The sequence below is a fragment of the Stegodyphus dumicola genome, chromosome 6 (genome assembly GCF_044657685.1).
Source record: "Stegodyphus dumicola isolate Sdum_Otavi_A_Nest chromosome 6, ASM4465768v1".
Lineage (NCBI taxonomy): Eukaryota > Metazoa > Arthropoda > Arachnida > Araneae > Eresidae > Stegodyphus > Stegodyphus dumicola.
Window position 1 is genome coordinate 76,911,789 of NC_140773.1, and position 25,951 is coordinate 76,937,739.

At 31.9% G+C, this 25,951-nt stretch overlaps 1 protein-coding gene across 2 annotated transcripts in view; it reads left to right on the forward strand.

Moving 5' to 3' along the window:
* The window catches only part of LOC118188914 (uncharacterized), a 176,958-nt gene that overhangs the window by 33,754 nt on the left and 117,253 nt on the right, over positions 1-25,951 (forward strand). For both annotated transcript variants that reach the window (XM_035359436.2, XM_035359438.2), the window contains exons 4-5: positions 4,509-4,690; positions 5,928-6,086. In XM_035359436.2, coding sequence (XP_035215327.2) covers positions 4,509-4,690; positions 5,928-6,086 — 341 coding nt within the window. The remainder of the gene's footprint in view (positions 1-4,508; positions 4,691-5,927; positions 6,087-25,951) is intronic.

Consider the following 25,951-nt stretch of genomic DNA (forward strand, 5'->3'; position numbering starts at 1 on the left):
AAAAAGGTTTTCTTCTTTCTATTTTTTTCGACGATCTTCTGTCTAATAAATTTAATAGAGGTGAAACCTTTATAAAAGAATATCATCAACATTAGCAAATGTTTGAGTTCTTTTTGACTACCCGCTCTACCACATATAGAAGATCATTGGCGGTTATTTGTGAAATTGATGAAAAATGTTTGTTTGGCTAATTTTATCGTTCACAAGTTCTGTTCTTTTCGTGAATAATAATAAAAATAATCATTTTGTTAGAAATAATTTTTATGAGCAGAAAATATGTATTTGGCACGTCAAAAATATTAATCAGAGAAATGATGGTTAAATATAAATCGTTTATTTAAATACGTGCGTAGTTCGCGCTTGTTTGATTGCTTAAAAGGGTAAAAATTCTACCGAATATTAAAACAGGGTGTGGATAATAAGAAAATGTCAATTTTTCACTTTGATTTTGTTTAGTTTATTTGATTATGGCAAAACACTCGAGGGCTATCAGCCTAAGGGAAGAGATGCCGTGGCAAACATTCTAAGGGAAACAGGTTTACTTTACATATTAAGAGTTCTTTTTGATTTTGCGTTCCTAGTTTTTTAGAAGTATATCCTAAATCCCCTAGCTAGGCCTTAACCTGCTTTCAGTAATTTTACGGTTGGACATAACTATCGTCAGTATTAATATGTCGAGATCTTCAGATGTGCACCCGAGCCTTATTTTTTTATATCAAACTTGAAATTGCTGTTTATTCGCTTTAAAATCTCTACTTTTATCACCTACTTTTAAGTCTGCCTTTAGCGGGGTGACATTTAAGTTGTAATAAGGGCCTGTAAAAACGAATGTCTCGCAAAATTTGGCATTTTGCTTATATTTCAATCCCCAAAACACCAAATGTCGATCCGTGCAGAGAATGTGGCTAAGCGAAAATCTTAAATCCGTTTCCTTAACTTCTCTTGACTGCTTGAAAAATGGATGGAGCATACAATATATGACACCAAACCAAGGTCTCGTGTGATAAATATTTTCTTTTCTAAGATATGATTCTAAGAAAAAATAGTGAAGAGTTACATACATTCTCTCAAGGGAAATGGCTCTACGAAAACAAAATTATTTATTTTTTCCCATCTGAGTAACAGCTTGTAAAGGAAATTTAAGCTGAAATCCGTAATGTTTTATTGAAATAATTTTGCCCTGTATTCAAATTAACATTTCGGGAAATCGGAAAAATATATGCGCTACAGTTAAAAATGTATTAAGGAGAATACATAAATGACAAATTACTGTTCTGCATATTTTAGAATAAGGAATGATAAGAAAGTTGTAATTTTTTGTTGAAAATTCTTCTCAGTGTATTTAAATATCGAGACATTTCTTTATGAAAATTTTATGTTTAAACAGTAATTAGGAAAGTTGTTAATAATGCATTTATAAACATAGAAAACTGTCGTGTTTACTCAAAGAAAATAAACTGTGATTATACTTGTTCTCCCCCTTTATGAAAGTGTTCCCTCTCAATTTTTCAAGCAAATATGCTGTAAAGCTAAAAACCATTCAACCGCGTGCTTTGTGTCATTGTCTATGCCAAGGACTTCAAGGGAAGTTAACCAAATCTTGCTAAACAATTATATAATCTGAAATATCGTAAACAAATAATGATATAATAAATGCGAAATCAATAAGAGTCGAAGTAAACTATGTACGAGGTCGTATCTTCTTCTAAAATTAAAATCAGAATTGGGAAACTGATGGTATTGACGATGATGCGATGAGTTATCGAAGATTTGATAGTGGAAGATACAGGGCTTACAGGTATGAAAAAGAAATGGTATATATTATCTGATAACATCTCAATGTTATATAAATTCATTATATAATTGTATTTTAAATCCTTGACCGAAAATGGGAAGTGAAGCTGTAAGTTTTATTTTGATTCACACATTTGGCTAGTATTAATATGCATTCTCTACTCTTACAATTTCCTCTACTCTACCAGAATGTACAGATGAAAGCCGCTTTTAATAAGGTACAAATCTAAGTTCAGAGAATGAGGTTTGAAAACGCCTCCGGTCATGAAAAAAGTCTTTGTTTGAGTCTGTCGTAAACAGTGTTTTTCTTATTTGATGTGTCGCTTTGCTGTAGAATATTGAAAAATTAATTTGTGAAATCACACTAAACCATATGTTAGGATAGAATTTAACTTCAAAACTGTGAAAATTTTGTCTTTGCATGTTGCCTGTTATTCCCACAAAGTCAGTGTGTGTTCGTTAGTTTTAATTTCAATAATTCAAATTTTGTAATTTAAGTCAACAACAAGTTTTAGTTTCTGATTTTCCGTTGTAAACTTTAGTACTTGGAAATTGTTGAAAAGCTAAGACGAAAATTCTTTTTCTAGATTATAAAGTTAATATAGCTTTAGTTTAAGGTTAGGCTAAATTATATGAATATCCCAAAGCACACGAGGGCTACCTGCCTAGAAGAAGAAATGTCTTCTTGAAGGATTTTCAAAGGAAAACTTGCTCGTATTCACATTAAATATGGAGAAAACCGTGAAAAACAACAACATAGCCAGCTCGTTTGCTTGGGACTGAACCAAGTCAAACTCTTATCATTCAGCGGCCTAAACCAGTCAACCATTCGGGAGGTGTTTTAGTTTAAGAAAACATTCATTTAACATTATACGGTTTTATCATTTGTTCTGGCTTGAACAAATGGTTCAAGTGAAAGTAAGTTTGAATGTTAAGACTGACACATTCTTTTCGATGCACAGTTCTTCACAAGTAATCAAACTATTCAGAGAAGCTGCTTTACACACGCATACGATTTTCATAAATTCTCCTAAATCGCTCTTTTGTGTATTCATTGAATGAAACAAACTTTGAATAACATTTACAATATTTTTGCTTTTCTGTTTTCTTGTCTTTTTCTGTTTTCTTTCAAGTGAACATAAAGCAAACTCTCATAAAGAGGGATGATAGCTGTATCATAGCTCCACGAGTGGCCGAGTGATTAAGAGCGTTGGACACTAGTAGTAGGTCGATCCAGTTTCGAATTCAGGTGAAAGGGCTGACAGCATGCTTGGTTTGTGAATTTTTCTTCTTTCATAGTACGAATACGAGACAGTTTACCTTGGAAAGTCCTCCACGAAGGTAACCCTTTCCCTAGGTAGAGAGCCTTCTTGTGCTTTGCGATATTTAAATAACCTAACTTACCTATAAATCACAAAATTTCTATAAGCTTACTATAATTTGCAGCATTTTGTTCTTTACTTGGCCATGGTAAAAATCAGTAGACGGAACCGATCAGCTTTTGCAGGGATCGGCAAATTCTTTTACTTAAAAGCAACCAAAACACATGGCGACTTCATAGAGTTCTTTCTGCTTTGCAGCGAAGGGAAAATAGTGTGATAAAGGAAAAAAAGCAAGAGTAGTTTCAAGAAATTCAATTTATGAGGTGAAGTGGTTCGTAAAATTTAAACAGAAAAGATTTTTCTCTTTCTTTTCATTTCACTTTCTCATAAATTCTCCGTAAAACTTTTATTATAGTAATATTAGACTTCAATAATAACATTCTGAAGTAATCAGAGAATTAGAAAGACGAGAAATTAAAAGAATGATCGAAACACCTTCGATAATATTTTATTAATAAAAATTAATTTTGCTTATACATTTCAATTCATTTGAAATGTTTAAGGTTTCATTCTGCTTTACATGAACCGGTAAAGTAATAATTATTTATGTCAAATGTAACAATCTCGAATGTTTGTCTGCTGTAAGAAAAGTAATATGTTTATATATTTCGAAACGCAGTTTACTAAATTGTACGAACACACAGATACTTCCTAATTTTTTTTAATAATTTTGAAATAAGTGTGAAATAACTTCACCTTATCACATAATTGCTACCTACAGGTACATGCTACCTTTGGCAGTGGTAGTTAACCTTTGATAATTAAATGTTATGGTTATAAACCAAATAATTATCAAAGGTTATAAACCTTTAATAAACTTTTGATAATTATTAACCTTTGGGTTATAAACCTTTTATAATTATTAACATAACGTACGTTGTGTTAATAATTATCAATTATATAAACTCACGGATTATGCAAACAGCGTTTCTACAAACTCAAATGTAAAATGAAACGGAACATTATTAGCTATTATTAGTAAGATATAAAAATACATTATGATAATCTAAACTAAAATCAGACTTCTCGCATGAAACCTACAATGCAGATGGTTTGTCTTGCTACAAAGATTCGAATCATTTGCCGCATCTCCTTCACATTTACTCTAGTCAACTCTCGCAGGCACGTCGACAGCAATGGGGTGCAAAAGCCACTAGGCTCATGGTTAAGATTAACATTTTGTAATTTAAATTGCACTGTTTGTCATTTAATTTACATAACTTTACGAGTGAACATCGTGGCCAGCCAAGAAAAATAGAATAGAACTCAACTTTGTAAACTTAGGAACAACTGTCCTAAATTGTAATTTGCTATAATTTATTATATTTTTAGATTGAAAAAAGAATATGTACTGTGCAACAAGAAACTAAAGAAATCAAGGAAGATATAGCGAATTTAAGGATTTTTTTGAAGCAATACAAAAAACTGGAAAACGACTTATTGCGCAAAATAAATGACATGAAAGACGAAGCACAGAAACTTCTCGACACAGCCGTTACTACATATGAAGAAAGGTAAAATTAAGTAGTTGCAATGAGTACCAATTAATAACCCAAAATGATAAAATTTAAATAATCAAATGTTTTGTAGTTTGATGTACTAGCATATAGAAATATCAGCTCTTTTATAGACAAGAATGGAAGTTTCGAGAAGCAAATCTCTTTTATCGGTTTTCTTACGTAAATGAATATTTTCCAAGCAAGTATTTTGCAGATGTTTAATGCACTTAATGATAATCTTCATGTTCTTTAATTCTTAAAGGTAAATTAACTTTTTGTTGGAAAGTTTCTCTTAATTTTCAAAAGCGGGGAGACTTAAAAGCGGTGTTAAAACATGTTAGCGGTAAATGGAATCTATAAGGAGTTCCTCGTTTATTGGATTTATATGTACTTTTTACCAAAGTTGTATTTCTGTTTGGGAGAAGAAACCAAAATTCGGTATGATACTAAATTTCAGCTAGACTCGGATTGCTCCTCAGCGTTTACAATTCCTCCAATTTTTGCTGCATGTTGAACATACCGACTCTAATCAACGACTGATTTTTCATTGCTGTCCCTCTGATCTGTTCAACACTACTGCTGTGAATTTAATTTTAGAAGCAAACTATCGCACTAGGCTGTCGTTTTAACATTAAAGGTTTGTTCGATAATATTCCTTTCTTTCCAGAAAATTTATGAAGGCTTCTTTCTTAAATAAAGATAAAATTATTCAATAATTTCAAGCATTCGTATAAAAATTAATGACTTTCAGTGTATAATAATATGCTTTGCTGCTTTCCACGTTTAGTATTGATATAAGGAATAGCTCTGGAATGAAAACTATTTACTTAGAACGTTATTCAAAATATAAAAAAATGTCTTAAATGGATTTATATGGATTTATAATTAAATGGATTTATAATTTATCAGCCGTAAGCGTATTTTTAAGTACAGTACTGAGAACTAAATGTATACAAGGGAGCCACTCTTAGAAAAATATTTAAAAATGAAAAGAAAATTAAAACTTTTTAATTTTGTGAATAAGAATTTCCTCATCCATAGTGGATGATGAGTCCCAAATTCATCATCATTTTAACATGAACGCTAGGTTAGGTCAGGTTGTTTGAATACGGCAAAGATCAAAGAGCTATCTGCTCAAGAGAAAGGAATTATTTAGTGGGGCTAGTGAGTTAAGGAAGGTAATGCAATATATTTTTACGTCGATGTCCTAGTGTTATCGATCCTTATCGTTTTTATTTCTTATCTGTTTCAGAGAGGAATATATCAATAGGTGGAAAATTTTCAAGGAGAGATATAACCAGGATTTGAGAAAAGCAGCCATCAACCAGAATGCTTTAGACTTATGCTTAGAAAGATCTAACAATTATGATAATTTCGGCCGCTTACAAAAAGAAGTTCGGACGGATGCTAGGTACGTAAAAGCCAGCATTAAATGGATTTATAATTTATCAGCCGTAAGCGTATTTTTAAGTACAGTACCGAGAACTAAATGTATACAAGGGAGCCACTCTTAGAAAAATATTTAAAAATGAAAAGAAAATTAAAACTTTTTAATTTCGTGAATAAGAATTTCCTCATCCATAGTGGATGATGAGTCCCAAATTCATCATCATTTTAACATGAACGCTAGGTTAGGTCATGTTGTTTGAATACGGCAAAGATCAAAGAGCTATCTGCTCAAGAGAAAGGATACCTTCGTAGAGGATTTACTGAGGGAAACTAGTTCGTATTTACGTAGCACATAGAAACACCGCAAAAACCAAACATGCAGCCAGCCTAATCTCTGGGAGAGAACCCAAATCAGATCGAAGTAGCAATGTTCAGCTGTTTTAATCACTCAGTCATTGTCGAGGCTTTTGGTATGAACGAACTTAATGCCATATGGAAATTAATTATGAATATGCCAAAGTTGTATTTCTGTTTGGGAGAAGAAACCAAAATTCGGTATGATACTAAATTTCAGCTAGACTCGGATTGCTCCTCAGCGTTTACAATTCCTCCAATTTTTGCTGCATGTTGAACATACCGACTCTAATCAACGACTGATTTTTCATTGCTGTCCCTCTGATCTGTTCAACACTACTGCTGTGAATTTAATTTTTATGCAAAGAGGACGCTACCTGTTGACTCATTTAAAACACTGCTTAGCCAATTAGTAAAGGATATGAAGTAATACTGAGTGACTGTAATTAAAGTTCCATTTCTAAAAAGCTGTAAAAGAACTACTACTGAATAGATAAGAAACAATGGGAATTTGTATCGGAAAGAAAGAATAGTTCAAAATTTTATCAATAGATAGCGCTCTAATTTGTTATTATATGCTTACATGTGCACTACATATTAGACTTAATACGGAATACGTCTAGATCCCATAATTCTGTATTTGAGAAGGTCGTCATGACCGTATTAATGAAGGCACGGTCTTCTGCTTGTGAAGTTTTTTACAAGAACGGTGAAACTAACTGCTGTGAAGAAATTCTGGAAATAAAGTGTATAAGTTGCGGGTCTGGCTCCATTATTTGCAATGATCTGCAATTTTGAGTATTGACAGAACAGATGGAAATGGGTTTCGTCTGTCCACAAAATGTTCCATAGCCATGCAATGTCCACTTCCAGCCAAGAAAGAAATGTAGGGAACAAATTTTTCGTATTAATAGGTCAACCGAAAGCAACTCCTGAACATGTGAAATTTTGAATGGTTGGCTTTGCAGGATGTTTAGTAAAATTTTACGAACCATGGTGATAGGCATGTCTGAAGATCGAGCAATTACCCTCACATTGCATATTTCCATACGAGTTCTGTCTCTTCTTACAATGCTTATAGCCACATCTTCGACTGACGTCCATGCAATTGTTTCCTCCCTCTGGCAAGATCTTGTTCAATGAACTGGTATCTTCGAATTAACGAATTATTTTCCACAGACCCTTGACAGAAATCGAACCAGAGTCGTCTCTCATTGATGTATCGAACTTCTTTAGGGTAGATGAAGCACAGACACCGTTTTCGTGAGAAAAAAAAATACACAAGCAGGAGTCCGATGCTTCATTGATAGAGTCAAGATGAGCTTCTCAGACGCAGAATAGCGGGAAATGGGATCTAGGATTTTGCTGGCACAAAAAGCCTATAACGAGAGCTGCATGTACTCCGTGTTTATATTAAGTCTAATATGTGATGCGCATGTCACATCTTTTAATTAGCATATTATGAACAAGCACAGTACCATTTACTGAAACAATTGTGAGCTGTTCCCATTGCTTCATGTGTATTCAGGGCAAATTTAAAATCAAAGAATACCCAGTTGTTCTTTTATAAAAATTCCTGATACTCGTTTGATAACATTTACTTCATAACCCATCAATTACTTTCTCATTTTTGTGCTTTATAATTTTGCGCAGAGAAGCATAATCGTACCTTTAATGGATTTGAATGCCCTTCTTTCCTGGGAGGGATGTTGAATTGATTTTAAACAGTTGCATTTTGCTTAGACTTTGCGATATGTAGATGATTTATTTGGAGGTTAGATCAAGATGTTTAACCGTGATTAATTTGCAAATAAATTTAAAGAAACGAAAAGAAATTACACGGAATATTTTATAAACTACTGAAATTTTCAAAAGAGTTTTAAAATTAATTTTATTACAACGTCTAATGTTCTACTCAAGAAATTTTGCAGTTTTAAGTTTATTGAATATGACGAGCACATTTCAAATTTATTATACAATTACAAAATCGCCAACATTATACCCAAACAATAAATTTTCATTTTCGCTTGGTTTTCAACTATACACAATTTCTAAGTTTCAAGTGCATTTTTCTGTATCAGAATGGAAAGATCCATATACAAAGCAATTATCACTTGATAATTTAACTTTTCTCTAAGAACTAAACATAATATAAACGTGCCTTTTTTTCCTTCTTGAAGTGGCAGTTTTAAAAATTATTTATTTGGAAGTGCTGCCGAAGATATACGATATATATATATATATGATATATATATATATATGATATATATATATAACATAATGATTACAATATCATTATCTCATTCATATAAAGCTAATTAAAATTTTAAATTATGAAAATTCAATTGTAAACAAAATAAAATGATTAATATTTGCTGCGAACTAATTTGCAATGTCATTCAAAATCAGAGAGCATAAGTAATTTAAGTGCTAGCATCTAAATACATGAAAAAATACAATAATCTAAACATTTTTATCTTAAAAACTTCAAAACGTTTCTAAAAAACTAACTTAATTTGCATTAAGTGAATAATTGTTGAGCAGGCAGGAGACTTTTCAAGGGGAAGTTGCCTCCATCCTTTCCTATATGGATACTTTTCCAACAAGAATTATGCTTGCAAACCAAAATAAACTAAAAAAAATAATCTAAACATAAATAATAATAGTAATAATAAAATAAAATAAATACAATCTATAAAAAATACAAAAAAGGCAAGTAAAGAATAAGTTTCAATTTAACTTATTATGTAACCATATATTTGTAACCATATATTAGAATTGCAGCTCGAAATGAGTAAAGATTTTTATCTTTTTTCTAATTTTCCTTACCTTTGGCCAGTGTTTAGTTAAAGTTTTGATTTGACTTTCATTTAACTTCAGTTTTATTAAAAATTAATTAAATTCATTTAAAATATTTTATCCATTTTTCAATAAAATGTTTTTATCAGTTTTTCAGTTTTAAACTTTTCGCACTTTCATTCAAAATTATGAAACATTTACAGTAATATTTACATCATTTTCCCACATTACTTACATTTCTACAATCCTATAACAGTTAGCAGCTACATTTTTCATTTTCATACAGAACATCCATTTTACATTTTTTTAGAGTTAGCAGCCAAATTTTTACAATACATAACATAGTTAGCAGCTACGAACTACTTACCTTACATTGTTTAGCAACTGCTACACCACTCTCTCAAGTACAAAAATACATGGTAAGTTAAATTAAAACTTATTACTTACTTGCCCTTTTTTGTATTTTTTATAGATTGTCTTTTTATTTATTTTATATTATTATTATTATGTATGTTTAGATTAATTTCGCTAAATCCAATCGATTCCAATCCTGGGCGTGGAGAATCATCATCCACCACCCTTTTAGTTCGGGCGCCACTGTAGAGACATTAGGTATTTTTTGGAAGCAAGATAGATTGAAAAATTAGCAACGCCTTCGCCGGGAATCGAATCATGGATCTCTGGAATACGCGCCCAGCATCACACCACGAAGGCATGCCAAGAAGGCGGGAGAAATGCCTTATAAAATAAAAAAAAATTACTTTTGGAATTAAATTTAAATTCTGTTGATTAACGTATGAAGAATATGTGTGGAAAAAGCATATAAAATATCTTTTTTCCTATACAAATTGTCAATAGGTTGTCGAAAACCATGCACATAAAGTAGCAGCAGAGGTGGAAAATTTATATTCGGTGAAATCTTTTGACATAAGTTTGAGATTAAAAAATGTTTGTTGATTAATCTGAATATTTTATTTTTGCTATTATGTATATATATAAAATATACATAAATATATATATATATATATATATATATAAAAGACATAATTGGGTGAAAAAAATGGAAGGAACTGCTGGCGGTAACAAAAGATTTGGCTAGACACTTTCTTTTATTGTTTAACGCGAATAAAGAAAAATTTGACAAAGAAATGTTTCTTTTGTATCAAATACATTCAATGTTAGGAAAGAAAACGAGGTATTGATTTTGGAAAATAACTTCTCTTTTTAACGCAGATACGAAATATATTATTTCTTAAAGGAAAAACTTGATTTTTTTTCTTCTTGGAATAAAGTTTTATGATGCATATAAGACTTATGTGGGCATTCCTGTAGAAATTCCAGATTATGTTCTTGAATAAAAGCACATGCCAGAAATTTGAGCATTCAGTCCTGATAAATGGCGAACAAAACGCATTAAATTCTTTTGAACATAATTGTACCAAATAATAAAAATGTCGTATTTTGGAATCTACAAATATATTAAAAAGGACAACAAAATATAAAAAAATTCTGCTTATCTTTAAATCTCTTTCTTTTTCTCTATATATGATGTGCACGTATCTGATGCATAACAAATACGTTCGCACTGATGAATTCTAATTCGAGGCAGACATCAGTCGATGATAAATTTACTGGTTAAAACGTTTTTCTCAATAATTGTACTTTCTGTAGTAAGTATATATTTATAGTTTAAAATCTGAATGAATATTATTTTCTTACTGTATCTACTGTAATATTTTAAATTTATTTGATTTCATTGGAATCCTAGTGTTAAATTGAAAAGAAATATTATATTCAGTAGTGGAAATAAAAACCTGGCTCTGATTCTACCAGTTCTGAAAAACTTAATATATTTCTAATTTGAATATAATAAACTATTTTTATGTTGTTTATTTAAATGTAACAAAACACACTACTGATAAGGAAAGTATGTCTTCGCCGAAGATTTCCTAAAGGAAACTGGTCATCTTACTCATGAAACTACCAAATAACGCTGCAGCCAAACAATACCAAAATAACATTCGCAGGGAATTGAAGCTGTGTCTCATCAGCAGAGTTTAACTCTGAAACACGTGATCACTAGTTGATCAAATATCTGTTAACTAAATTAGCTTATTTTTCACAAACTCTTTACATGTTTAACTTTTGTAGTATCAAGACAATGTACTAAGAATGAAATCTTTACGATCTCAGATCAGTTGGCAGAAAGCGCTAAAAAAGTGAAAGAAATCACTACATTGTATTGCAATCTATGACTCCTTCACTATAGGAGTATATTTACATAGTCAACTGGTATGCCGGATATAGTCGAATCACCAAGCCCATAAGTTGAGATTTCAAAAGCGAATAAGCAGCATTTCATTATTGCCCAAAGTACTTGAGCATGGTATAAAAGAGAGTATACAATATGGAAAAATGTTTAAAAGTTTATTCTCCTTGCAACTGAGGTCAGAGAAAACCTTTTAACATTGGCAAAATTGGCAGCGAACTTCACAAAGGTAGAAGTGCAATTAGCTCTTTTACAACCAATACCATAAGTTACAATACAAGTCTGTTACAACTACCCCAACTGGTAGTACAAATGCCACAATAATCACTAACTGCAACTAATTAATAATATAATAACAATGCATTTATACTCTTATATCTAATTGGTATATATCTGTAAATATTTAAACTATTTTTACTAATTTTTTGCATTACTTATTTATTTATCTTGTAGTTTGTATTTGTGGCCACATTGCGTTTATATGTGTGCTTGTTTTTAATATGGAATTGTTGATTTTGGTGATCTGAGAATGGCAACGTTCAGAATGTAAATGAAACGAGAGATACTCTCTTCACACTACAGATCTTTCCTGAATTTTCTGGAAGCTCTTGTCATGTATAAATACGGCTAAGAGAGCCCATGGTTGCTGTAACCACCCAGGGCACTTCAGCTAACAGTTATTCACGTGATGCGCCTATCAGGTGTTAGATAAATTAGCTAATTAACACCAGTATTTCTGGGCCAATAAACGCAATCATTCGACTATTGGATTATTGGACAGCGGTTTAGTTGTTGCTGATTTTGTTGTAATCCAGTTGCGAATTTATCAGTTCTTAGCTGAGCTAAATTTTGAATTTCCTGTGTAATTTGCCGATTTTTCTCAGGCACTAAGGAGAAACTGTTTATATCTGCATTCGGCGTAAGCTAGTTTAAGTTAATTACGGTGCTGTCTGTGATTGTTTTTTATAATAAATTGTTAATTTTTTCCTGTGGAGTGACCTTTCAGAGAGATATAAACGAACCGATAATCCAGAATAATATGCAAAATTAAGTGAGATGCACAGAAAATATGCAAAAGTAAGTCTCTTTAGAGTCAGTAGATTTAACCTTGCAGTGTTACAAAATGTTTCTTACTTGTGTCTGTTCTTTATAGTTCTTGACTGTTGGTGCCCCAAATTAGTCAAGCTGCTTCAGCGAGGTTTCCCAAGTGTAGATCTTGTATGAGGGCATTCAACTACATAACGCTTTGTATGTCGGTCTTCAATACAATCGCACATGGACACTTTGCATTAGATTGACTTGGCTGTTGCAGAGCGTTGTAGTTTGCATTGACAAATACAAGTTATTTAGTTATTAGCTGATAAAGGCGGTGGATAGACTCCTCTAATGCTTTATCATTGTTTCTTGGAGAAATGTTCCCTGTAGCTTACTTTATTTTCTGTATCGCAAGAAGTTCTTCTGTAGATGTTAGAGTTGCAGAAAGTTGATGAAATTTTTCATTGTTGTAGTTCACTGTGAAGTTAAATTGCTATTTCCCCATTTGGCACAAATTGGATTAGATTTCACATTCTTGTCAATAAGTCCGTATTCTTAACAGTTACAACAACGAGTAACAGGTATATATTTTCTAAAACGGCAAGATACAAATTCTATCAAAAGGCGGTTACATTCTTCTAGGGAATGTAATATTGACTGATCCAGAAAAAAGATAAGATCCAATTCTTCGAACCATTTATGGGAGAATATAATTTCCTGAAAGAAATGTACTCTGCAAAATAGAATGAGCAAGTATCGGCAAGTACTATATTTATATCTTTGGGAGTAAGGCCCTGAAATGATGCTCCCAAAGTAATGAGTGAGTTTTATTATTTTAATCCTTAGTGAGTCTTTTAGATTTGATTGATCTTCAGTGTCTTGGTGAAGTCTCTGTAAATGAGCATTCTCTTTGCACCTGATAAGGAGCTCTTTTGCGCGAGTAAGGCGTACTTGTTAAGCCGAAACTCCAGTTTGTGTTGGACGAATTTCAGAGATGAGCTGCGCGCTTGTACTCGACAGTAATCATGAGGAGTCCTTAAAGCTAATGAGAAGAACGTGATTAGAATAGAATGTGGTGGTAGAAGGGAAAGTAGGTACAAAGTTTTCTGTTCTCGTTTTTTGAGTAGCAGTCAAACGAGTTTTTATATATTCAGTGGATAAATTCTGCGGTATTTCTTCTGCCAACGGTATGCCCACTGATGTTTTAGAACTTATTTTATGTTTTAATATTTGACCTTCTAATTGCAAAATGTGGAGCTCTTTTTCAATCAAAATGCTTCATATGTGAGAGAAATAATCCTTTAATGACATATTCTTTTAAATCAAGACTACAGAGGTTGTTTTTAGCAATTAAGAGAATGAGGACTTTGTTACAATAAAAGTTAGATACGTCAGCGCTCGTCATAACATCAGCTTGATTTATAATCATCTATAATGGATGCTGGCGAGCGAGGGACAGTGACAAAATAGATGGGGGTGTTTAGGATATTGTACCCTTTAAACGGCAAGGTTTACTGTTATTATCATTAACTAATGTTGATGTATTACTTATGCAAGAAATTAATGATTTGAATTAAATTTAAAAGTTTTTTTTTATAAATAATTGGAAAGATACATTTATAATAGTATTTATTAAATAAGTGTTTTAATATTAAATTGTTCTAATTTATTTAATATTTAGTTAATTTTTTATTAATTTCTTCTATTTAATATATTGTTATTTATTATTTGAACTATGTTTTAATAATTAATTGTTATAATAAGTTTATGATTTTAATTCTATATATTGTTGACTGTTTCCTAAATATTGAAAGGATTAAAAGGATGAGTTGTGTGAATTCTTCTTATGAAATAAAATATATTTATTAACAACATCAAATTTATTACTAATGATTTGCCATGTAAAATTTATTACTTCCTGTTATCGAAGCTATTATGAGATCTGTGGCATACGCTATATTAAAAATGCTTAATAGGCAACAGTGCAATGTTAGAATAATAGTGAATTGTAAAATAAATTTAAAAAATGTGATGTGTACATCACATGACTTTCTTGTACGGAATATTACATTATAAGCATTTCTTCTTGCATTTCATTAAAACTTATTGGATTGAATTAAATCTACCATGTCAATAGCGCATAAACCATAATAGAATAAATGCACTCTTTAAAACTCACTATATTTGTTTACCATAGTGACACTGTGGCACTGGGCTTACTTTCATTCATTTTATAATTCAGAATGCGCAAAATTTATACCATCTGAACAATTATCTAATCGTTGCTACTTGTTCTGTTCAAATAATATAATTAATCTAAAACAATGTATAAAAGAAATTAAACAAACAAACCACAACAACAACAACAACAAAAAACAAAACAAAACAAAAAAAAAAAAAAGAAACAGTTTTTCACAGACGATTTATTGTTTCTCATACAATTAATTCAGTTCTCACTTCGCGAAAGGCAAAAATACATAAAAACTTAAAATATCTATATTAAAAATTACAGTGTAAATCTTAAACACTTATTTCCTCGAACAAATTCCAGAATGGATTAAGCATGATTTAATTCGCAATAATAAACGAAGGCGTTATCTTTGTTCTTGCAAAGCTTAGTTGCTCTAGATTGGCAACAAATCCACTATTCTGCTAAGTTTCAAATGTAAACAAAGATGGCCGCCGTGGTAATCAAAAATTAGGCTTAGCCGCACTTAAAAAAACTTTTCTGTTGTTGATAATTCCACAATTATTGCATGCAGGTTTTTTATGTAAGTATGGTTTGCTTCATTTTATTGTTGCAAACAGCGTAAATTTCTTTTGTTTTTCTTCCTTTAGTTTTGAACTTTATGTGTGGCAACAAGATAATTGATTGATAGAATTGTGTTTGTGACAGCCATGTAGAATGGTTCGCTTATTTTGTATCAATTATTTCGCATCGCTGACATCTTATTTATAATTAGTGTAATGAAATAAAAGTGAAGGAATACAGTCCATGCGTTATGTGAATATTGTTTGTGAAACATATTAAGTAAAGATAATTTATTATTGGTCAAAAGTCTAGCCAGAGTGCTAGTGAAGATAGTGACTGTTCTAAGTGCATTGTAACAAAGCAAATATGCATATGGTTGGTGAAAAATTACTCCACTTTGTGAGGTAAGTGGATTTTGAACATTTATGTTCTACTAAAAGTTCGTTTATAAATGATTTTAAGAACAATGTTATAATACAGCATAGAAGTATTTTAATAATAGTGTTAAGTGATTTAAGAACAATTTCTGTTTTTGAAATGATCAATTATGAGTGAACTTATAACTTTTAAAACAAAAAGGACTGTTTTACGAAGGAATGTTACTAATTGTGTAAAGAAAATTGAAACTATTTTAACTGTAGATGAAATTAATTTAATAGAACTAGAGGAATGTGTCGAATTATTGAAACAAAAAGAAACTGAGTTAAGGAAGCTTGATTCTGAAATCGAAAGTTTAATTACAGATACTAAAGAATTAGAAAACGAAATAGATAATGTTCAGGAGTACACAGATAAAATTTATTTGTGGAAATTTAAAGGTGAAAAAATATTAAAAAATCAAAATAGTAAAAATAATTCTAATAGTGTAATTTCAGAACAGGTTCTTGACAATATTAAATTATCAAAGTTAACATTACCGACTTTTGGTAGTAATATTACAGAATGGATAGCTTTTAAAGATCTTTTCAGTGCTTATGTAAGAAATAATACAAACTTATCTAATGCTCAAAAATTGCAGTATTTGAAGGCTTCGTTGAAAGGTGAAGCATATCGCATTATTCAAACCATTCAAATTTCGGATTGTAATTTTTAAATAGCATGGAATCTGTTAGACGAAAGATATTCAAATAAGAGAGAACAAATTTTTGCATATATTAAACGTTTTCTAAGCTTACCAACTATTCAAAACGAATCAGCATTTGCTATTTTAAATTTAGTTGACAATATTAATGAAGTAATTAGTTCTTTAGAAGTATTGAATCAAACCATTGATAATTTTGGTGACACTTTAATGACTTATTTAATTTTGCAAAAATTAGACCCTTCTACAAAATTATGGTGGGAACGTCAGTTAAAATGTAATGAGATTCCAAAACTTACGACTTTAATTGGATTCCTAAAAAAACTATGCAAGAGCACTTCAAAATAGCAAATCAACAAGTAATGAGGTACCTAAATCTTGTGTTTCAAAATAAGAATAATGTTCTGGTTGCTACTTTGGGTTGTGGTTATTGTAAAGAAGATCATAGGTTAGCCAAATGTTCGAAATTTCTAAATTTATCGGTTCAGCAAAGAATCGAATTTGTAAAATTTAATCGTTATTGTTTTAATTGTTTATCTAATATGCACTTGCTCAAAAAATGCAAGCGTTTAAATACATGTCAACATTGTTTTAAGAAGCATCACAGTATTTTGTACATTGTAAATAATTCAAAGAATAAAGCTCAGTTAAACAGTATATCTCCACCTACGCAATCTATCCCTAAAAGAGATGAATTAACGAGTCCTAAGGATGTTTCAGCCACAGTTTGTGCCTCTAATTATGATTCGAATGCAAAAAGTAATGAAACCAGTCACATTTTATTGTGTACTGCTTTAATAAAAGTTCAAAATTCTGAACAACAATTTGTGAAATGTAGATGTTTATGTGACACTGGATTTCAGAGATTATTTATTTCAAGGGTTTGTGTGAAGAAATTAGGATTACGAGTAAAAGATAATTCCATTTCTGTACCATGTCTAGGAGAATTTAATACTATAAGTAATGGGGAAGTAGATTTAGTATTCACTTCTCATTTTAAAAGTGATATTCGTGTATCAGCATTAGCGTTTGTACTGGACAAGGTGACAGATAACATTCCCTATGTATCTTTGCCATCAATCATCTTCGATAAGTTCAGTTATTTACAATTAGCTGATCCGTTATTTTACAAGTCACAACCAGTTGACATTTTATTTGGAGTAAATGTATTTCTGCATTTAATGACGGGATAAATTGTCAAACGTGGTCCTGATCTACCATTTGCTCTAAATTCGAGGTTGGGATGGATAATTTCGGGCACTACAAATTTTGAATCTACAAATTTTGAGCCAGTATATGTAAATCATTTGAATACAAGCACAGATGAGTTAGTAAATTCTTTCTGGGAGTTAGAAAATTTTCCAAATGTACAACCTTTAACAAATGAAGAAAAACTTTGTGAAGAACATTTTAAAAACTCGCATTTTAGAGACACATCAGGTCGTTATTCAGTTGCATTACCAATCAAACATAATAGAGATATTCTAGGTGACTCCCGTGAAATGGCGCACAGAAGATTTCAACACTTTGGAGAAGAGGCTGTTATCTATGAAAGAAATTTACAACCAGTATATTCAGTTTATGAAAGAGTACTTTTCATTAGAACACGTAGAATTAGTGCCAGACACAGATTATGAATTAGAGAATAAACACTATTATATCCCACATCACTTCGTGTTGAAGGACTCTAGCTTAACAACAAAATTTAGAGTTGTTTTCGATGCGAGTGCTAAAACAACCACAGATGTTTCTTTAAATGATACGCTAATGATAGGCCCAAAAATACAAGATGACTTAATTTGTATTTTACTAAGATTTAGACTTCATAACATTGCAATAATCGCTGATATTAAAATGATGTACAGACAGATAAAGGTTCATGAAAAAGATAGAGATTTTCAGAGAATATTATGGAGAGATAGCCCGTATAAACAAATACAAGTTTGTGGTTTGGAAACAGTTACATACGGAACTGCAGCTGATCCATATCTTGCAACCAAAGTTTTGAGTCAGTTAGCTATTGATGAAGGATTGAACTTTCCAGAGGCAAAGAATATAGTTTTAAGAGATTTTTATGTTGATGATATGTTAACTGGTGTAAAAGATAGTTTGGAAGGTATTGCATTGATAGACGAATTGCAACAACTGCTAAAAAGGGGTGGCTTTGAGCTTCACAACTGGTCGACAAGTGAATCGTCATTGTTAAAAACCTCTGGCTTAACAAACACAGATAGTGGCAATATTCATCGTGTAATAGAAGACAAAACATTGAAAGTTCTGGGATTGGAATGGCATCCGGACAATGATGAATTCAAATGTAATGTCGGTGTAATAGAGTATCAAAGTGTTCCGACTAAAAGGATTATTTTGTCATTCGTAGCAAAGCTATTCGATCCATTGGGGTGGATAGCTCTGTTTGTAATTCTCGCTAAAATGATCCTTCAGCAATTGTTGAAATTAGAATTATCATGGGATGATCCTGTAACAGAAGAGATTGATCGAAATTGGAGAAATCTATGTAGAGAAGTTAATCTTTTGAATTCTATTAATATACCTAGGAAAATTCTGCTACCTGATTATTTTCGATGTGAACTTCACGGACTTTGTGATACGTCTGAAAGGGGTTATGCAGCAGTTATTTATATCAAAACTTGCAATAACTCTGACATTAATGTTAAACTTGTAACAGCTAAAACTCGTATAGCACTATTAAAATCTATTACGATTCAAAAACTGGAATTATGTGCAGCAGTGTTATTGGCACGCTTAATTCAGTCTGTAAAGCTGCATTAGTTATAAATTTTGATTTAATGCAAGCTTGGAGCGATTCACAAATCGTGTTGTCATGGTTAAGGTCAGATCCTAAAAAATGGCAAGTATTCGTATCCAATAGAGTTTCTAAAATACAATCCATCTTACCTCCTGAGAACTGGAGTCATGTTGATGGAAAAAAAAATCCAGCTGATTGTGCTTCATGTGGGTTATTTCCTGCAGAACTACTATCTCATCAATTGCGGTGGAATGGTCCTTCTTGGTTAAAGTGCAGTGAGATCGCCTTGTCTAAAAATATTATTATAGATGAAGAGGCATTACCAGATGCACGTAAAACAGTCTCATTTGTAGTTTCTGAACCTGTACAGGAACTTGTTATTATATCAAATATATCTTCATTTCCAAAGTTACAACGCATATTTGCTTGGATATTAAGATTCATATCGAATTCTAAAGTAGCATATCTAGAAAGAAATACGTCTTTTTTTTATCTAGTAATGAAATTCGAGCTGCAACTTTCTGTATTGCCCGAATAATACAGCGATTTCACTTTTTTTAAAGAAATTCAATGTTTGGAGTTGGAAAAGAACTTACATACAAACAGCAATCTCATTAGCTTGTGTCCAATTTTAGATGATAACAAAGTCTTACGTGTAGGAGGAAGACTGAAAAATGCGCAACTATCAGAAAATGAAAAACATCCAATCTTATTACCTTCAAAACACAATCTGACAGAAATCGTAATTAGACACTTTTATGTCAAATATCTGCATGCAACACCAGAACTTCCTCTATCTTCAATTAGACAGCAATTTTGGATCATAGCTGCTAGATCTGCTATCCGAAATGTAGTAAGATCTTGTATCACGTGTTGCAAACTTAGAGCTAAAACTGCAAGTCAAATAATGGCTGATCTACCGGAATCTAGAGTAACACAATCGCGACCATTTAATCGAACTGGAATAGATTTTTCTGGACCGTTCATGATTAAACATCGTGCAGGACGTGGACAAAAATCATTTAAATGTTACGTATGCTTATTTGTGTGTTTTGTAATTAAGGCAGTACATCTTGAAGTGGTAGAAGATTTATCAACAAAGGCATTTTTAAGTGCATTGAAACGTTTTATTGCAAGGAGAGGGAAACCATTTGAGATTTATAGTGACTGCGGTACTAACTTTAAAGGTGCAGGCAAAGAAATCAGAAAATGGTTTTTTGCAATGTAAGCAAAATCAAGAAATTTACAAATTTTCGTCTTTAGAGGAAATAAAATGGATATTCAACCCGCCATCATCTCCCCGTTTTGGTGGACTATGGAGATCGGCAGTAAAGTCAATGAAATTACATCTAAAAAGGACTGTTGGTGATACTGTGCTGACCTATCCGGAATTTCAGACCTTGATAGCACAGGTTGAGGCTTGTCTCAACTCTAGACCATTGTGTCCAACATCGGCTGATCCAAATGATTTACCTGCATTAACACGTGGTCATTTCCTAATAGCAACGTCTTTAACTGCCATACCTGAACCAGACCTAAATTATAGTTCCTTCAATTACCTTGACAGATGTCATGTGAGACAGTTTATTTTTCAGCACTTCTGGAAGAGATGGAGTCGAGAATACCTGTCTCAGCTTCAGCAAAGACCTAAATGCCAAAAAGGTCAAAACAATTTAGAAGTCAATGACTTAGTCCTCATCAAAGGAGACAATCTTCCGCCTCTTAAATGGAGGTTAGGGAGAATAATTGCTGTTCATCCGGGCTCAGATCATAGAGTCAGAGTTGTTAGTATTAAAACTGGTCACGGTGTCATAAAACGACCAGTCGTGAAATTGTGTCCTCTTCCTATTCAGACTGAAAACTATGAACTGCTTCGCATATAATATTTTGTATTATTTTTCTTATGTTTATCTTTTATTACAGACTAAGAAGTTTTAAAATGCTCCAACTGTTGAAATCCCCTGGGATTTCAACGAGGGCCAAGATGTTTATGTGAGTATCGTTTGCTTCATTTTATTGTTGCAAACAGCGTAAATTTCTTTTGTTTTCTTCCTTTAGTTTTGAACTTTATGTGTGGCAACAAGATAATTGATTGATAGAATTGTGTTTGTGACAGCCATGTAGAATGGCTCGCTTATTTGTTATCAATTATTTCGCATCGCTGACATCTTATTTATAATTAGTGTAATGAAATAAAAGTGTAGGAATAGAGTCCCTGTGTTATGTGAATATTGTTTGTGAAACATATTAAGTAAAGATCACAAATTAACTAAAAGCATAAAAATCTTAACCTGAACAACATAATTCAATGATTTTTAAAGCAAAAAATTCAAAATTTATAAATATATAAGAATAAAGAAACTGAGCTCACTGAGCCGAGTAACAGAGTGGATATATATATATATATATATGTACTTTTGGTTAGGCTGATTGCAACTAAAATACGAAGTGCACATCTACATGCTATAACAGTCTTACATACAAAATTTCAACGTTCTGAATCAACTCGTTTTTGAGTTATGCGAGATAGGTACGTACGTACGTACAGACGCCAAGAAAAAATCTTTTCAGAATTCATTTTAAAGAAGTTATATAATTTTCTTGGGGGATAAGGAGTCTTTTATTCTGTCCTTACGTACAGATGTCACGGATAAACATCATTAAATTGCATTCGATAGCAGTCAAAATGGATATTTTCGTTGAATGATACCCTAAATTTTTTTGCGATTTACAATATTTCATTTTTACTTCGTACAAGGAAGTAAAAATAATTGAATTTCTTAAAATGTAATTTTAATACTGTGTTATTAGATAAGTTTAATGATCATATAAAATTCGCATTAAAACATTAAGAAAATTTGTTCTACTCTTTGTTTTTATTGATCTCTAGCTTTTTATTGCCGTTATCCAAATGCATACTGATAAACCTAATTTAAAGCTTAACAGATTTCGTCGTTTAATTTTTCAAACCTTTACAACTTTGTACATATCTTCCACAGGAATACAATATTTGCACACAAATAAAGTTCATAGTAAAATGCACGCGCTGTACATAAACATTATGGCTTAATCCTAGTATACGGTACACACGGGATTTGGCGTCTTCTGACAACATTATGATGAGCAGTAAAACAGTCAATTTGGTGTTGGCGACAATTTTTAAATTCGCCCCAAGGTCATACTGTATACTGGGATTTTACCCACGTTATTTCAATTTTATCATATTTCAAAAAGGAGGAAACAAGAGCACAAGTAATCGTTTGTGTGCCTTGTTGTCGTAGTGTAATTGTGGAAAAATCCCCCAAATGATTTATGTATCGCCGTTAGAGGGCGCTTCGCTTCTGAAAAGGAATGTTAGTTTTTAGTTTGCGACGTAGTTAGTTAGCAGTGAACCTTCGATGCAACGAAAGTTGCTTTGTAAATAAAATGATTATTTTTGTAGATTGTTGAAATATTTCACTTCATTTAGAATTAGAACCACCTTTCGCAATATGGCGCATCGGTGCCGAGAACCTTTGGCCAATTTAGAAGTTTGTGTTTTTTAATTTTGGATATCATTTTATGCGAAGACAGCCAAGGTAAGCCTGTATTTTCTATTTTTATATAATATGGAAGATCTTATTGCTAAACTGAAATCGAAACGAAAGGTATTGAGGACCGGAGTGTCCAAGATATTAAAGAAAATTGAAACTGAACTGAATAAAGATGATAGTAGTATAAATGTAAATGTATTGGAAGAAATTTTAGACCAGTTAAACGAAAAATCAAAATCCTTGAGCAATTTAGACGCTGAAATAGAACGAGAATTAAAAGTCGGAGAAGACGAATTTGAACTTGAAATCTCATCCGCTTTGGAATATGAAGAGAAAATTCAAGTGTGGCAGTTTAGAGGAAAGAAAAAGTTGAAAGAGTTGAAAAATTCGGACAATGCAAATAGAGACATTTCTAATGAAACCGTTACAGAATCCCAAAACGAAAGTAACAAATTCACTCGTCTTCCAAAATTAACGATCTCTAAATTTTATGGTGATTCTTCGGATTGGTTAGAATTCATAGGTCAGTTCGAAAATGCGATTGATAAAAATCCGAATTTATCAAAAATAGAAAAATTAATTTACTTAAAAAGCTTTCTTGGTGGCTCAGCCGCCAAAGCTATTTCTGGTTTCGCTCTCATCGAAAATAATTACGAAGCTGCTCTTGAACTGTTACGTTCCAGATTTGGTCAAAAGAACATCTTAATTAATTCGCATTTAGGACAACTCTTAAGTACTTCACCTGTTAGAAATCCTAATGATATAAACGGATTAAGAAAACTTTTAGATCACGCCGAAGTACAGATAAGAAATCTTGAAGCATTAAAAATAGACTCTGATACCTACGGAAATCTCTTAACGCCTTTAATTTTGAAATTACTTCCTAATGAATTCGTTCTTGATTATAGCCGAAAAATTAAAGACGAAAATTGGGATTTAAAAGGTTTGTTAGCCTTTTTGAGGAACGAAGTATTCAGTAGAGAACGCGCGGCTTCTGTTAATTATAATTCTAGAGAAAAATATTCGCGATTGGAAAAGCATTTGCCCTTCAAACATAAACATTCTCCAGCCATAACGAGCAAGCCGTCTACAGTTGAGTTATTAGCGGCGTCATCCGAATCGCAGTGTCTGTTCTGCGGGAACACAAATCATAAATCTGCGGATTGCGAAATTTTAAGTGTAGAAAAGAAAAAGGAGATCTTAAAAAGTGAATCGCGGTGTCTTTTATGTTTAGGTCGATTTCACCGGATCCAAAATTGTAAACAAAAAATAAACTGTGCCTTCTGCTTTAATAAACACTCGAAAGCCATTTGTTATTCATTCCATCAGAAAAAAGATAATGAAAAACCTGAAAAGAAAACGTCGGATTCGAGCGTTATTTCCGCTGTTTCGTCATATAATTCCGATGAAAATAGATCTAATAAAATATTATTACAAACGGCTTCTGCATTGATTCGAAATAATGATAAATCTGAAAATGTCAGAATTCTTTTTGATAATGGCTCAATGAGATCTTTCATAACCAAAGATGTATCTACTAAAATGGAACTTCCGATTGTTAGAAAAGAATCACTTTCTGTTTATTCCTTTGGTGATAAAAGTGCGTTAGAAAAAACCTTTAATGTTGTTAGAGCAAAACTAGAAAATGTAAACGATCCTAATCTTAATATATATATTGAGCTTCTTGAAACCGAAAATATATCCAATACTGTTATCTCTCCTCCAGATTTGAACTTTGCTAAGAAAAATAAAATTTTACAAAATTTACAATTAGCAGATTGTTGTAGAAAAAGTGACAAAATTGATATTCTCATAGGGGTAGATTTCTACTATTCTATAATTACTGGTAAAATTAAAAGAATTTCAAGAAATGTAGTAGCCACAGAATCTTTATTTGGGTGGTGTTTGCAGGGTAAAGTTAATAATGATCATAGTGAATTATTAACTATGAAAGTAATTGTAAATGAAAACTTGATATCAGATCAGTTACAACAGTTTTGGAAGCTAGAAAACTTGGGTTTGGAAAGTGATACTCAAAACGACAAAACTGTTGATTTAGAAATTATGAAATCTTTCGAATCTGATATCAGGTATAAGAACTGCAGATACCAAGTAAAATTACCTTGGAAACCGAATTCAAAACATTTAATGGAAGATAATAGGGATATAGCATTTGAAAGATTTAAGAAATTGAGTAACAAATTTAAAATTGATAACTCTTTGTTTGTTCAATACACAGAGGTTTTAAAGGATTACGAGTTAAAACATATTATTGAACCAGTTCAAGAAGACAATCAAAATGATAAAACCCTATTTTATTTACCTCATAGAGCAGTCATCAGAAATGATAGAGCAACAAGCAAACTAAGAATAGTTTATGATGCTTCAGCCCATAAACCAAAAACACTCTCTCTAAATGACTGTTTATATACTGGTCCGAACCTATATCCTGATATTTTTGATTTATTGATAAAATTTAGACAAAATTCGATAGCCTTTACAGCGGACATTACACAAGCATTCTTACAGATAGAGTTAAATGAAGAAGACAGGGACGTTACACGATTCTTTTGGAAACATGATCCTAATGATAACAATGAGAATTTGAAAACCTTTAGATTTACAAGAGTTTTGTTTGGAGTAAAATCTAGTCCCTTTCTTCTAGCTGCTACTATTAAGCATCACCTTAAAAAATATTCAGAAATATATCCTGAAACAGTAGAACTCTTAAACAACTACCTGTATGTTGATGACATTATTGGTGGTCACCAAAATTTAGAACAAGCCCTGAAAACAAGTTTAGAAATTGTGAACATTTTTAATGAAGCTAGCATGTCACTACATAAGTGGCATACTAATTCCAAAGAACTCAAAGATATTTGGCATCGCAAAGAATTTTCGATGCAAGAATCTCCTGAAGTTGTCCCGATCAAAGTGTTAGGAATTAACTGGGATACGGATAATGATAATTTTTATTTTGACACTCAGCACTTGACAAATTTCATTTCATCGTCAATCAACTCAAAACGTTTTCTATTGCAAACCGCAGGCCGTATTTTTGATCCTGTCGGATTTTTTGGCCCTTTCACTATAAGAATAAAGTGTCTGATTCAGGAAATCTGGTCTGCCAAAATTGATTGGGACGATGAACTGCCACCTGATCTTAGTTATAAATGGAAAGCCTGGTACGAAGAAATTGAAGAACTGAACCACCTCAGAATTCCCCTCTACTATTTAGAAGGAATATTAGATGCAGATGTGAAACAAATAGAACTCCATAGCTTTTCTGATGCT